Raw genomic sequence first — 13,732 nt, forward strand, 5'->3', positions numbered from 1 at the left:
CATTGCATATGAGAGGCAGTAGAATCAAATGCAATAAACGTCGAAGAATTTAACTAGTCCAAAAAGTGTTAAAGCGATGAGATTACAGTCCGATAGCATATGCGATGATAAATATCCAATATCTAATTCCGAACAGGAAGCATTTCTATTCAGCATTGACCAAGGAGCGAGTTTCTCGGCCACGGCTGTTTGAAATCGTCCACCCACGTGGTCAAGTTTGGCTTCGTGTAAGCCTCTATATATCTGAGGACAGAATCGCAAAGGTTTAATAACAATGTACATCCAGCAGGATGTTGATACTCACTTGTTGATGTAGTCCGCGGTCGGGAATTCCTTGGGATCGCAACCTATATTGATTGCGTCTTCAGGTTGATATACTCGAACATAATCCACGCGCATATGCGCTGGAAAAGGAAGATTTTCCAAGTCGACTGGACCAAAGTTCTTCGACATCCCCAGGTTCATAATCAAATACTAATATCATTCAGTTAGCGATTGAGGAGAATGAAGATATCCATATATACCATGGGTTCTTGAGAAACAGGTCGAGCACCTATCTGCACCGATGGATCAGGACCAAGACCAGGACCTCTTAGAGTCCACGCCATTTCTCCGCTCGAGATCCATGTAATATACTACAACGATACCTCCGAAGTCAATCTCAACTTCATTGAAAGTAAACCGCCACTTACTCCTTCATCGAAACCCGGCTTATACTAACATGTCATCAGAGGTTATTATCCCCACTGCAAATCCACGATAGTGACGCGACTCTCACCTCAAAGCCGTAGGTGGCGTAGCGCCCGCCACTGAATTCGTAAGAATTGGGATCAGTACGCGTCGTAACAGATGTAGCTTGTTGCGTGATACCGCCAACATAACTGTTTTGTTGGCTGATGGCAGGATCCGCAATGATCATATTCGCTGACGAGTTTTTCCATAAATATCTGTTATTGAATGGCTACAGACCAGATAAGTCAACGCCATTGGTACGGATCGTGAAATGGAAAGACCTACCGCCCATTGTGCAGATTGTGAAACATCAGCAATTAATGTATCCTGATTTATCTATCTCACGTCATACCAGAGCGCGAGTGATTAGCAAGTACGGTACAAATCAGACGTTAATTGCAGCTTTGACTTATCACAAGGTGATTGATACTCACCTGCGCTTCAAAGACATCGATTTCTGGTGCGGATCGTCCAACGAAAGTCCCATCGGGATGTTTCGGACCAGGATGTGATTCCCCGTCACAAGTACACCTTGATAGTTTTTGCCCGGGTAGATATGACAGTGCACCATCGTTCTCGGGGTCTCCACCAGTCCTTGCTGCGACGGGTAGTCCGTTCAAGGTTTGATTAGGAGCAGTACCCACGTCACAGGTATCATAACTATACGGCCACTGTAACGCACCGCCATACCATGATCAGAGAACTAAAATTTCTTGGAAAAATAGACCGCGAAACATACGGTTCCTTCCAGAGAAGCACCATATCCTGCTCTCCCAAGATTTCCCATTGCCCATATCGCTGGCCAAAATCCGAGAATATTGTTGAAACCCGGAAGTTGTACGTTGGCTTCAATATATCCCCCAGTAAAACAAAATTTGTTCCTACAGATAGTCGGTATTTTGGTTATGATGCTACCACGGGAAGACGTACCATGTTGATAGAAGGCCTGTTCTCACACACCGTTAGTGCCACTGATTTGAAATGATGGTTCTACTTACCGCCCTGGTAGTTGAGATTGTGCGTCTCTTTTTGGCTGAGAGTGATGACCAGGGAGCCGCCTTCCGTCACGATAGCTTCGGGATCATACCATTCCATATTGTTTGTTTGCTGTAAAATTGCTCGACGAAATACTACACAAGTCTTCGGACCAATGACACACTCACCCAATAATGTAAATCGACAGCTTCCCAATACGGGTCATCTCCAGCATAAAATGTCCGTCCATCGGTATTAAACTCATCGGAGAACACCAATTGCATATTCTTCATAGGGTCGTTCCACGAAGGTCTAGTATATGCCTCTCTCGGGGTATCTTCGTCAATGAGACCGTAATTTCCTTGAATCATGGGTATCTACACTTGAAATCGGTTTTTCGAGAATCAGAGTATTCAAGGACATACCTGTCCACTAGCATTGATTCCACCGAAATTAAATGCTCCACTCTTGTCCAATTGCTGGAGGCGGGCGGCAGCAATGATGGGATACGCAACACTAGAAAGTTTATGAGATCCGCATAGAGTCATATGGCAGAACTTACAACAATAGGAGTATTCCGACAATAACAACAAGGAGACACCCACAATTTCCAATACCACGTTTCGAGAATGTTGAAAGGCCCCAGATTGAATTCGATTGGATCGTTGGCATGTGTAAAGCATCGTCGTCTTCAACGTAATTCGGCGACAAGTTGAGTCCCCAGTCCTGAGGATTGTGAGAGAGAGAGTACTAATGATCATACTAAGGACGGAGAACGCATAGTGAATGAGGGATTTGAAGTACACACTTGATTGGACAAGTTTGCAAAGCTTGAGCGGGCACCAACTGGATATATGGACGAGTCCGAACTTGGCTGGTATAGTTTTTATGTGAGTAAGAGATGACACGCTGTATGCTACTGAAAATCGTAATTGCAGACTCACCAAGGCGGTCCATTCGCCTTTCCTTCTGGGCGAGTCTGAAAATATAGGCGTTGGCATCTTCTTGCAGTGAACGTGAAAGAAAGGGGAAGAGCGCTGGAGAGAAAGAATGTAAACTTTTGGTTGGCAGAGCTGGGAAAGCAAGAATTTGCAATCAGTCCAGAGTCAACGTTGTAATTAGTCCTGCCGCTCCAAAGATCGCTGCCATCGATACAACGAAATGAAAATAGATTAGTGGAGAGTTCAAGCTGCGCACTGGGCTCCATCTCGGAGACTAGGGGCCCCGCTACCATGCACGTCATCGCGTCATACGTGACACTCCGCCATTTTCTGATGGTCAAAAAAGATAGTTCAATATTACGTAATCCTTCGCTATTACTCACAACAGAATTCTGTCACTGTGCTAGTTAAACATACAAAAAGTGCTCTCTCTTCTTATCTTGATGTTGTTTATAGTATTTTCGTAATGACACCAAGACCCTGCCACGGCAATGAGATTTTGATTCCAGATATAAAGCATCTAATGGCAGACCTTCGTTTTCCCCTCGCGAAAGAGCAGCTTCATACCCTCCTTGACGTGCTCGGGATGCGAGATGAATTCAAATTCAACTTTCGCACGATCTCCAGTGCGCAGAACACCCTGTGGGTGATCCATCTCAATCATGCGAACTGTTTGTCGCACAGCCTAAAAATACCACTTAGTCATTGAGCCAAATCAACCGTTTGAGATCAAAACTTACGCCGCAGTGCAACATAGCCTAATCGCTTTGCAGTCAGAAAGCATACGGTTCACAGTCATGGCATACCTGATAATTGCGTTGCAACGTCGTGTTATGACTGATTGAATTTAGGGTCTTGGCATAACTGAAAAACGAGAATAACCGTACTATAGAATGAGGACTTGGCCTTCAAATCGCGAGACGGCTGTAGAGATTGTTTAAAGAAGTATCCGGAGACAATAAAACATACAACATACCTCGAGGTGGTGTATCCGTCCTGGGTACTATAACCATCCCTTTCCGTACTTCTGCACGTTTGACGCGTTTCAGCGCAAGGGAGACGCATTGTCCTGCTTCTGCTGTGGTAACAATGGTACTTTGCGGGGCGAGTTCAATTGACCGCACGCCAAATGAAGGGAGCAGTCTCACCGTTTACGGTGCATACTTTTTATCGCGGTGACGCGGTAATTGCCGTTGGCATCTGGTCCGAGAAGGACCGCGTCTCCAACTTTGACCGTCCCAGAATTGACAATACCGTTCACCACTGTCCCAACGTAGGGGACAGACCACGTTTCTATAATGGAAATCTCGCATCCTCCTCAGCCACTGACATTGTCAGACTAAAGATTGCTCACCTCTAGTGGTTGATCTATCGCAAATTTCGTAACATCATGTTCACTAGAGGGTAACAGGTTAAGGAATGTTCGGAGCTGTAAGATGAGAACAATGTTAATGTAACGACCACTACTCTTAGGAAGCTTTTCACATGATCAAAACCTTCGCCTGTAACATTCGAGATCTGAAATATTGGACATATCCTGCTTTGTGTCTAGATTTGAGTTGGCAAACTTGGTAAAAGTGGCTCACTTCTCAGGACCAAAAGACGTGGCGAGTTCGACTGACGTCTCAATGTTTTTGACGAATACTGGAGTCTTTCTAACCGAAAAATCAGGATGTTGCACCTGCCCGAACTTTGACCACTAACCTACAACCAGGACTTTGCAATATTTTGGTAACCTGCTTCAACGTTTCTTCCAGCTTTGGAGCTGGGGTCATATCAATCTTTAGAAGAGTCACTCATTGTCGACGGTAGAATCAGCTAACAGACCAACCTTTGTTATACAAACAACTACTGGAACGCCGAGAGCTAGAGCTATTGCCAGATGTTCCTTGGACATTCCAATCAATCCAGCATTTGCACCAACTATTAAAATGACGCAAGAAGGAGCACCGGAAGTGAGGCCGTATAGAGTCGTTTTGAGATATCGTTCATGCCCGGCTAGATCTGGAATTTGTTAGACAGATGTTCGATTTAAAAGCGAGAACATACCTATAAAAGACACAATTTTGGCTGCCTGTAGAGAAATCTCTTCCCAGCCTAGCTTTTCGTGTCTCGTCACATTCTCATCTTTGCTGATCGTTTGAGGTAAAATTGGCGTTCCAAGAGGCCCAAATCCTAGGATCTAAACAGCTGTTAGAGGTGATACTCAATGTTCCTTTACCATACCTCCATTCCGACGCTGGAAGTTCTTCCTGTCTCTAATTCATGCTTATGTCTGAAGAGAGCAACGCGTGCCTTCCCTCTACCATCATCAAGAGATCCTATGCACTCATGAGGGGGTGTATGAAATAGTCGCAGTAAAGATCTCACCTCTAGTCAACACTCCAAGTGTGGTTGACTTGCCACTGTCGACATTACCGACTACCGCACATCGAACCTCAGGAGTGAGAGATACATTTGGAGGGGGGAGTCGCAATAGTAAGTTAGATCGAGGGTGTGCCCCGTTTAGTGACTCATATAGGAGTGAAACCTGTCACTAAGTGATTAGTTTGATAACATCAAAAAAGAAGAGAAATAACACCTTTCCTCCAACCTCGTCTACGAGATTTTCCAATACTCTTCTGATTTCGGTGATCTGTTCTGGGGTTCTCTCCGTACCCAGCCAACCGTCAGTCGTATCTGTGAGTTCTTCTGTGAACAGTGCTGCGTGAGGTGGTTGAGCTCCTATCCGAAACACATATTCGCCGTGATTTTGGGTCAGTAGCTCGGCGATCATATCTCTCCCCATTGCGTGATCAGCTGGACTGCTCATCAAGACGTAATTCTGGGAGATGATCACCGAAACCACAATGCATTAAGTGTTGGCAGCTTTTCTCAGCATACACCACGATCATGAAGCAGGTCGTCATACCGTTATACGATCCTCGAGTTCTATCAATGACACCGGAGCGGCATTGCCACTTCTTGTAGATTGAGAGACTGCGGATGAAGGACTTGTGATATCATTCCTGGCCTTGCCTTTCGCTGCGGACGCGTTTCTTCGGTCATGGCCCTCTTTCTCTGGTAATGTAGAGGCCAGTGTTCTCTGCTTGGCTACCTCCCGATTATGGATTTCATCTATCTCGGTCTGGAATGTCCTTAGAGTCGTCATGGAAGAATTGTTGCCGGGAACCAAATATAAAAAGTTGGGCAGGCCGAGTGACGGGCAGTGAGTCAATTGTTCCAGAACAATGCATGCAGTGGTTCTCTGTTATGGGATGCAATGATTATGTAAGCTGCCCATCAACAGCATTGTGGCACAGCAGTGTCAATAGTTTTGCAGTGTTTGACAACCGGACGTTTCTTGTGACATGAAATCACGTGCATTCGGCTTCTAAACCGTCACCGCGCGACGATGAGCGTCTAACCCCATGTTAAGTGACATTCAGGATGATGCGCAGGCCGCCCCACCACTCCCGACCATACGTCGAATCAGCGGAACTCAACCAGGCATCCTCGACCCCACACAAATCTCGCGTCTTCTTCGAATATCGGGCGCGAGATTGTCCTTTGCAGCCTTCGATCCACTCACAGCACACGCTCATGGCACTCCAGACTTTACCAAGCTTAACCTCAATAGCGAATTATACCGTCCAAAACGTGTCGTTATTGAAACAGCACCTTCTGGCGAGTGTACCTGGCGCTTCGTGCCCAATGCCAAGAGGGACGAAGGAGTTGCTGATGAAGGGACTTGGCCAAGAATCGTCGACGTCTGTGGGTCAGTCAAGTAACTTACATGGCCTTTCGAGTATTCTCACTCTCTGTCCGTAGACAACTCGTAGAAATGACACAGGAACAATGGGATATATATAAGCTGGACCTTGACTATGAATGTGTGGTTCGGAAACCTTCTCAACTAACCCTCATCCAGCCTGTGGCTCAGCAGCATCAATTCGCTCAACCTACTCAACCTATCGGCAAACGCCAAATAGGCTCCCATTCCCCACCTCCCAAGAGATCGATGCCACCTCCGCGAAACCATTTGGTGAGCGAAGATGAGAGCTGTGATGAAGAGGAAGTAGAATCAATCGTGACCAACGACGAACCATCTCATCCTCGTCGAGAGTCAATTGCGAGAGAACGTAGGGAACGATTAAACAAGGAAAGAAACGAAAGACGAGAAAAAATTGCTCGAAAGATGGAGTTTTTCCCTGCCAATTATGAAAACCAGATGGATATATATCCGGACGGTCCAACATTTGACCGTCCACGTACTCCTGATCAGAGTGTCAATACACTAAAAAAGGGCAAACGGAAAGGTGAAGATCATCTGAATATGAGTGACTTAATTGACAATCCATTAGGGGAGAGCGTGATAGATACATCGTGGTCTCCAGACCGAAGGGCGTTTGATGAATTGGGAGTGCGAAGCGCGGCCTATTATATGACCACTTCCGCCACGAAGAGATCTCGGACCATTCCACCAGTTGGACTCCAACGGGACCTAAGGCAGAAAAGGGCAGAGCGAAGTAAGCGTAAACAACAAAGAAGAGTGGCTGAAGCCGAAGCACGGAGATGGGAAAGGGAAAAACAGTTACTTGATGAAATTATGGAAGATATCCCTCAACCTGGGACGGAAGATTACTCTCACAATGGTGGGTCAAAGTACAGTTCGTGGCGTTGGCTCAAATCCCTGTGCAGGAACATCAAATGATATCCCAACAACTTCAGATGATTTTTTTCGTCCGCTTTCAGAGAGACCGAAGCAACAAAATGACTTGCAATTTGATGAGGATGAACCCGCACATCTAGCTGCTATTGAAGAATCGCGGAAGAAACTTGCCGAACTTGAACGAGATCGACCCCTTTGGGAAGAACAGGCTAAACGACGACGGCTCCGCGAAGAAACCGAGCTGCAAACCCATGAAGCTCAGACAGAAGAGTGTCTGCATGAAGAAGTCAAGGAAAATACCGAGGCGGAGGCTAGAGCTCGAAAGCAGAGAGAAGATGTAGAGGCGCAAAAACATGAACAGGAAAAAACTATCCAGCGAGAGAGGGAATTGCGCGAGCAAGAGCGGAAGCAAAGGCAACAGCGCTGGTCGCTTGGACCCTGGACTACACAGCGAGCGCTGGAACGATATCGAGTCCTCGCAGAAGCTTTCGACAACACCAAGTATACATCTGAACTTCCTCTCGCTATAGAAGACGTTCCTTGGCCTTCGTTACAATCCCCGAGAGTCTTCTCGATCGAGGATGTCACTTGGGATTCGGTTGAGCGCTTTTTTGAGGCTGTACGACCACACGTGAGACTCCAAGATTACAGAATACTGGTAGAAAAGAGTCATCGTAGGTTCCATCCAGACCGCTGGCGGAGTCGAAACCTTTTGAGGACAATCGAAGGCGAAGATGTTAGAGGGTGTATGGAAGTTGGTGGGTACGATTTGCATCTTATGTTATTGTAATAATTGTATCCTATTATAGCGGCGAACACGGTGGCCCAAGCCCTTACCCCTCTGTGGCGAAACCTTACGGGACGCTAAACGGGACCAAAGAACACAGGGCGCAGCGAGTCGCTAGGGCGGGGAATGAGCTTACTGTACAGATAAATTAGAACCCAAGTGTCGTTGTTTATCGTAGCTAACGCCGACCACGGCAGGATTAATGACTAGTTGTGTGGTGGAACGATCACTAAATTACTAACCCACATCGCCACAATATAAGCGTTCATCGTTGGTGCGTAAGGACACCGTCACGCGGCGCCGCACCAAGCCATTCTTCTCATTCACTCCACTACAGATAACATATCCTCACTTGGATCTTGTAACTTGACTCTTCCTTGACTCTGCTCTGGATCAGGAAGGACTGTGCTGTTGTCTTGCTGTTGTGATCACTTCTTCGGGCAAGCCGAGCTGTGAACAAGCAAGTGTAATAGCCACCTGAACCCAACTCCGCACCATCCCAAACGAACGATGTCTACGAGTCCCTCAAATGTCCTAGACGACGAGAGCTTACACAGTGTTAGATCTATGGGTGATGTAGCACAATCTCCCCTTCCGCCCAGTAGCTTGCTACGGATATCCAACGACCATCCCGCCAGCACCAGCACCATCCCCCCAATCTCGTCTGCCCCTGTTGGCCCTCGTAATCAAATGGATAATCAGGACCCACAGCATAATTGGCTAGACTCATTGCTGGCGTTCTTTGGGTTGGGCAAGTTCGGATTACAGAGCAGGAGGTCAACAGTTGCGCTATCATGGAATTTTACATGGTCATCTGCTCAAGTACGTATCACTCGGTATTGACCATGATCTTCACTGAACTTACGCAGATTGTCGTGATAATAACGTTGCTCGTGCTCTCTGGAACCGTGTTCAAGAATCCGAATTCTGCGGCGCCACATGTGAGAACTGAATGGGAATCCTGCGATAGACCGCTGGGCGTATGGGCGTGCCTGTGGATCGGGAGAGTGATATTATCATCCGTATTAGCGTACTGGAACTACGTGAGGCAGCTCAGAGCGTGAGTTTTCCAGCTGCTGATCTCTACCGAATTACTAACTTGATCGTAAAGGATTGCTAGCTACATTCAAGGAAATCCCGTTATGGTTAGGAGGGGCAATAGGCAATCCACAATACCTCGTGCTGACAGTAGGCAGCTTCGTCCAATTCGACAACAAGGCATTATCGTTCCGCCACCAAATACATCGTATACTCGGTGCGCAACAGGCTGTACTTCCATGAATTCGAAACTGATTTCCTATCAAGGCTTTCAGTTCTTTCGTCGTTACTCACCCTGAGCTGGTTCCTTACTGCCCATATTCTGGCATACACTTCATTTAACACCTGTAGGCGGACCTCGCCTCATGTATGGTGGCTCGTATTTGGAATCCTCTGCATCATGTACCTGACGGTCTTCGAAGTGGTGGTAATAGGCTTCATTGTCTTGGTCATTACACCAATTGTTTTTGTAGGTGATATCGAAACATCTTGCCTACGATTTTTGACAATCTGTTACAGGTCCTTTGGAATATTTTACTCATCTGCCTTGGTCGTCATCCGATCCAGAATGCTCATATAATTAAGCCGGAGATCGACAAATTGCCCAAGACTCTCGTCGAAAAGATTCCTTTAGTAATGTATATCCCACCACCTCCAGAAGGCTCAGACCTCAAATCTACTTCTCAAAAAATAATCACTTCTCCCCATAATTACCCTCCCAAAGCACCATCGAAGCCGCTTAGCAAACCTAGATTCAAATTCCTGAAGCCCAGGGCTTCAAAGAAGAAACACTCTTGTCCAGTCAGCGCTCCTCGTTTGCCTGCTGACGTAGAAAAAACCGCAGCGAATGGAGAGGCACTGGCATGGAGTGACTATTGGGAAGAAAATGAATATCCCTTTGTCATTCTCGAAGGTAACAGGGCTGCCTGCGCAATCTGTTTGTTGGATTTTGAGGAGCCAAAGAGAAAATCTGGATTAGAGCATGCTTTTACGAAGTCATCAGACAAAGAGGCAGTCGAAGAACCCGTCGTTGAATCGCTTGATTACGACACGAAGAAAAGCGATGAAGCCGAAGAGCCAGTGGGAGATTTAGAAGGAAGAGAGGCAATCAAATGGTCCCAGCAGAAATCACCAAGTACTAATCCAACGGAGCCACGAATACACAGTGCTTCTCAAGTGGTAGTTCGAACTTCAAGCCCTGGTATTGCCTTGGAAGATAGGGAAACAAACCAACAACTCGAAGATGCCGGAGAAGAGGCGCAGCCGCTGAGACTGTTGAATTGCGGACATGTTTTTCATGTACGTGTTCCTACGTGTCATCGTATCATCTTCTCTTCTGACTCTGCATTATTTCTCCAGAAAACATGCCTTGACCCCTGGCTGATTGACGTGTCTGGGAGATGTCCCATCTGTCAACGCGCAGTAGAAATACCAGGCCAGAAATCCGGGAGGTCCTGAGTTTCGAGGCCCGTGGCCAACAACCAGATTCGATTATCGTCATCTCACTTAATATTTGGACTATACTCCCTGTAATCGATAGTTAAATTGCTGCTCCTTACACAGACCTCGACCCCATTCATTTTGCGCAATCACAAATTTGTTAATACTACTTCTTGCATTGCTTTCGTAGATATGTTTGTTTAGTGGCTGTATCCGTACTCCATATGAAACCCAAATCAGTAGGTTGGTTTTATTGTGTTAATCAATCTTTGAAAACCCCATTCATCCTCTACACCAGGTTCTGTAGTGGCAAGGGTGGGAAACAGAGTGCAAAAACCCTTGAATTTCTTGCGTGTCCTTTCCAACCCACCAAATGGTGCTTTCCAGACTACCCAAGATTTCGCATGCCTTAAAGGGGGCCATGTCATCCCTTCACCGGCCCCCGGCTGTGGGGAAGAGGTTCATCAGGTTTTTGCTTTCCGAGAGTCTCAGAATACTCATATGATCCTAGTCCAACAGGTATGCTCTCCGGTATCTTTGCAAGCTCTAAACATGAATATTCTGAACAGCCGTCGTGATGTTGAATATGGGAGGACCATCAACTGTAAGCATGGTTCGGAAGCATTTTGCTGTGGAATTCATGACAAATTCGTGACAGGTCGCAGAAACGAAGGATTTTCTCACCAACCTTTTCTCGGACGGTGACCTGATACCTCTGCCTTTTCAACGTGTGATTGCACCGCTCATTGCCCGCCGGAGAACACCTCAGATCGAGAAACAGTATGAAGACATTGGTGGTGGTTCTCCCATCTTGCGTTATACTCAGCTTCAGGGTGATGCAATGGCCAAGCTTCTCGATGAGTTGCACCCCAATACCGCGCCCCACAAAGCCTATGTTGCTTTCCGATATGCGCGGCCACTGACGGACCAAACTGCTCGAGAGCTCAAGGCTGACGGTGTTAAACGCGCAATAGCATTCACCCAGTATCCCCAATATAGTTGTAGCACGACGGGAAGCAGCCTCAATGAACTGTTCAGAAGAGGAAAGGCTGGCGAAATGGGTGACATAGAATGGAGCGTCATTGACCGTTGGGGAACTCATCCGGGATTTATTGAAGTGTGCCACGTGTCAAATTCATTTTTCGACTAACTAACCCTTGCATCTCTTCAGGCTGTGGCGCAGAATATCGAAGCCGCCCTTGCAAAGTTTCCCGAAGCAACGCGGTCGGAAACCGTGCTCTTATTTTCGGCGCATTCTTTGCCCATGTCGGTGGTAAACCGAGGAGATCCGTACATATTGGAAGTCTCCGCATCGGTCGCTGCCGTCATGCAACGCCTGGGCCACTCGAATCCTTACCGTTTGGTGTGGCAATCTCAGGTTGGCCCGTCCGCATGGATGGGAATGTCAACAGTCGAAGCAGTCAAAGGTTTAGCTCGCCTCGGCAAGAAGCAACTAGTCATGGTACCAATCGCGTTCACGAGTGACCATATCGAGACTCTGTATGAACTTGACCTCGAATACTTAAAAGAGGCAAGAGAGGTCCGTAGTCTTCTTCTTCATCAGTATTGCCTTGTATTTACACTTTGACGCAAAACCTTAGCTCGGGATGGAGGCATACAGGGCAGAATCTCTCAATGATTCACCGGTATTTATCCGTGCGTTGGCCGACATCGCGGCCCAACATTTGCAGGATTATGGTGCTGGCAAGGGACCTACAAGCACACAAATGCTACTCCGGTGTCCGGGATGTAATCTTGCGACGTGTGGTCAGCAAAAGAGTTGGTTTGCGCAAGGCGGACGGTAGACCGCCTTCGAATTAGACTCGAATACAGTGGTATTTAGTTTAAAGTCTAATCATGATAGACATATGTGATACCGAGGACGACGAACGTATCTGAGCAAAGGGAGATTGTCGACCCGCGGTGTGAGGAGTGCCCAATTTGGGAGAGAGCCACTCTATAAAGTACTGCATCATTACAGTATCCCCCCGCCATCATGCCTCTTTCAACCGTTGTCTCTTCCCCAGGCAAGGTCCTCCTCACAGGAGGTTACCTCGTGCTTGACCCAGCCTACTCTGGCACTGTCATTTCTGCCTCTTCTCGCTTTTATACTATAGTGCAAGATGATACCACAGTCGGCTCAGGTAACATCCGCGTTCGTTCACCTCAATTCAATGATGCAACCTGGAATTTTGTGGTCGACATCGACTCCGAGAGTATTCTCGACCCTGGATCCAACAAGTGCGTAACGTTATGATAGATCCGTGGGATGCATCTGGAAGGTTTCTGCAGCGCCACAAAAAACAAATTCGTACAACTTGCATTGGAGAAGACGATCAGGTTAGCTGTTGAGCTGAAGGAAAAAACCATCATTCAAGAGGTGCTCTCACATGGAATCGATATTGCTATCGTCGGGGACAATGATTTCTATTCCCAGCGCGCGACAGTAAACAATTCATTCACCATTGTTACATTGCCATCTTTCTGATCGGGGCCTAGCTTGCGTCGCTAAGCATCTCAAGGACGCTCGAGTCTCTGAAAATGATAAAACCCTTCAACAAGTCGGGCATCACACTATCGGATGTACATAAAACCGGCTTGGGGTCTTCTGCAGCGCTCATAACATCACTTGTTTCCGCGCTTCTTGTTCATTTTTCTGTTCTTCCGAAATCGGCTTTTTCGGAAGACGCAGAGAACAATCATGATGCGAAGATGGACGTGTTGGGAAAAGCTCTCGCTCACAATCTTGCTCAATACGTGCACTGTCTGGCTCAAGGAAAAGTTGGAAGTGGATTCGACGTCTCGGCCGCGGTGTTTGGGACACATCTTTACACGAGGTTCGACCCGGCAGTTCTTCAACTGCTTATGGATGATTCGACGGTGTGTTTCATCTAATTATGAAATGAGATGTTTTTACAATTCTCGATCCGCTTTACCAGCATCAAACGCTTGAGCCGGTTATATCTCCGTCCAACCCGTCATGGAATCACAGCATCAAGCCGTTTAAGCTTCCGCCGTTGACCCGATTAATGCTGGCAGATGTAGACGCTGGGAGCGATACACCATCACTCGTAGGTAAGGTTCTCAAATGGAGAAAAGAGAACAGCGTTGAGTGTGAGGCTTTGGTAGTCACTTTCTTTCTCGAATCTGCACTGACAGTGTTTGCTA

At 46.9% G+C, this 13,732-nt stretch overlaps 6 protein-coding genes across 6 annotated transcripts; 4 read left to right on the forward strand and 2 right to left on the reverse strand.

Annotated features, from left to right (window-relative positions):
• Nucleotides 1-51: 51 nt before the first annotated feature.
• Nucleotides 52-2,255, reverse strand: AGABI2DRAFT_204568 (hypothetical protein; the record flags this gene model as incomplete). The annotated part of the gene is made up of 11 exons (XM_006461027.1): nucleotides 52-243; nucleotides 305-474; nucleotides 525-635; nucleotides 693-716; nucleotides 779-961; nucleotides 1,018-1,068; nucleotides 1,167-1,403; nucleotides 1,472-1,613; nucleotides 1,727-1,839; nucleotides 1,896-2,084; nucleotides 2,133-2,255. The coding sequence occupies 11 exons, from the start codon at nucleotides 2,253-2,255 to the stop codon at nucleotides 150-152; spliced, it is 1,437 nt and encodes a 478-aa protein (XP_006461090.1). The 3' UTR covers nucleotides 52-149.
• Nucleotides 2,256-3,098: 843 nt separating this feature from the next.
• AGABI2DRAFT_185384 (hypothetical protein) lies at nucleotides 3,099-5,898 on the reverse strand (the record flags this gene model as incomplete). The annotated part of the gene is made up of 17 exons (XM_006461028.1): nucleotides 5,560-5,898; nucleotides 5,230-5,472; nucleotides 5,019-5,178; nucleotides 4,875-4,969; nucleotides 4,698-4,830; nucleotides 4,480-4,652; nucleotides 4,353-4,429; nucleotides 4,235-4,303; nucleotides 4,134-4,185; nucleotides 4,003-4,077; nucleotides 3,797-3,954; nucleotides 3,625-3,743; nucleotides 3,536-3,572; nucleotides 3,455-3,485; nucleotides 3,389-3,406; nucleotides 3,181-3,333; nucleotides 3,099-3,128 (listed from the first exon to the last, which is right to left on the reverse strand). The coding sequence occupies exons 1-17, from the start codon at nucleotides 5,797-5,799 to the stop codon at nucleotides 3,099-3,101; spliced, it is 1,863 nt and encodes a 620-aa protein (XP_006461091.1). The 5' UTR covers nucleotides 5,800-5,898.
• A 135-nt stretch (nucleotides 5,899-6,033) lies between these two features.
• AGABI2DRAFT_178392 (hypothetical protein) lies at nucleotides 6,034-8,307 on the forward strand. The gene is made up of 5 exons (XM_006461029.1): nucleotides 6,034-6,405; nucleotides 6,459-6,946; nucleotides 6,992-7,282; nucleotides 7,383-8,057; nucleotides 8,109-8,307. The coding sequence occupies exons 1-5, from the start codon at nucleotides 6,059-6,061 to the stop codon at nucleotides 8,165-8,167; spliced, it is 1,860 nt and encodes a 619-aa protein (XP_006461092.1). The 5' UTR covers nucleotides 6,034-6,058; the 3' UTR covers nucleotides 8,168-8,307.
• A 1,129-nt stretch (nucleotides 8,308-9,436) lies between these two features.
• AGABI2DRAFT_192631 (hypothetical protein) lies at nucleotides 9,437-9,980 on the forward strand (the record flags this gene model as incomplete). Its single annotated transcript, XM_006461030.1, has 2 exons — nucleotides 9,437-9,593; nucleotides 9,644-9,980. Coding segments are annotated over exons 1-2 (405 nt in total), but the record flags the coding sequence as incomplete, so codon positions are not given.
• On the forward strand, nucleotides 9,962-12,446 carry AGABI2DRAFT_192632 (hypothetical protein). The gene is made up of 7 exons (XM_006461031.1): nucleotides 9,962-10,423; nucleotides 10,484-10,807; nucleotides 10,863-11,022; nucleotides 11,125-11,168; nucleotides 11,223-11,681; nucleotides 11,736-12,104; nucleotides 12,166-12,446. Exons 4-7 carry the CDS (start codon nucleotides 11,142-11,144, stop codon nucleotides 12,367-12,369), a joined length of 1,059 nt encoding a protein of 352 aa, XP_006461094.1. The 5' UTR covers nucleotides 9,962-10,423; nucleotides 10,484-10,807; nucleotides 10,863-11,022; nucleotides 11,125-11,141; the 3' UTR covers nucleotides 12,370-12,446.
• A 114-nt stretch (nucleotides 12,447-12,560) lies between these two features.
• On the forward strand, nucleotides 12,561-13,459 carry AGABI2DRAFT_69119 (hypothetical protein; the record flags this gene model as incomplete). Its single annotated transcript, XM_006461032.1, has 3 exons — nucleotides 12,561-12,805; nucleotides 12,857-13,010; nucleotides 13,064-13,459. The coding sequence occupies 3 exons, from the start codon at nucleotides 12,561-12,563 to the stop codon at nucleotides 13,457-13,459; spliced, it is 795 nt and encodes a 264-aa protein (XP_006461095.1).
• Nucleotides 13,460-13,732: the final 273 nt, after the last annotated feature.

Source organism: Agaricus bisporus (genome assembly GCF_000300575.1).
Source record: "Agaricus bisporus var. bisporus H97 unplaced genomic scaffold AGABI2scaffold_5, whole genome shotgun sequence".
Classification (NCBI taxonomy): domain Eukaryota; kingdom Fungi; phylum Basidiomycota; class Agaricomycetes; order Agaricales; family Agaricaceae; genus Agaricus; species Agaricus bisporus.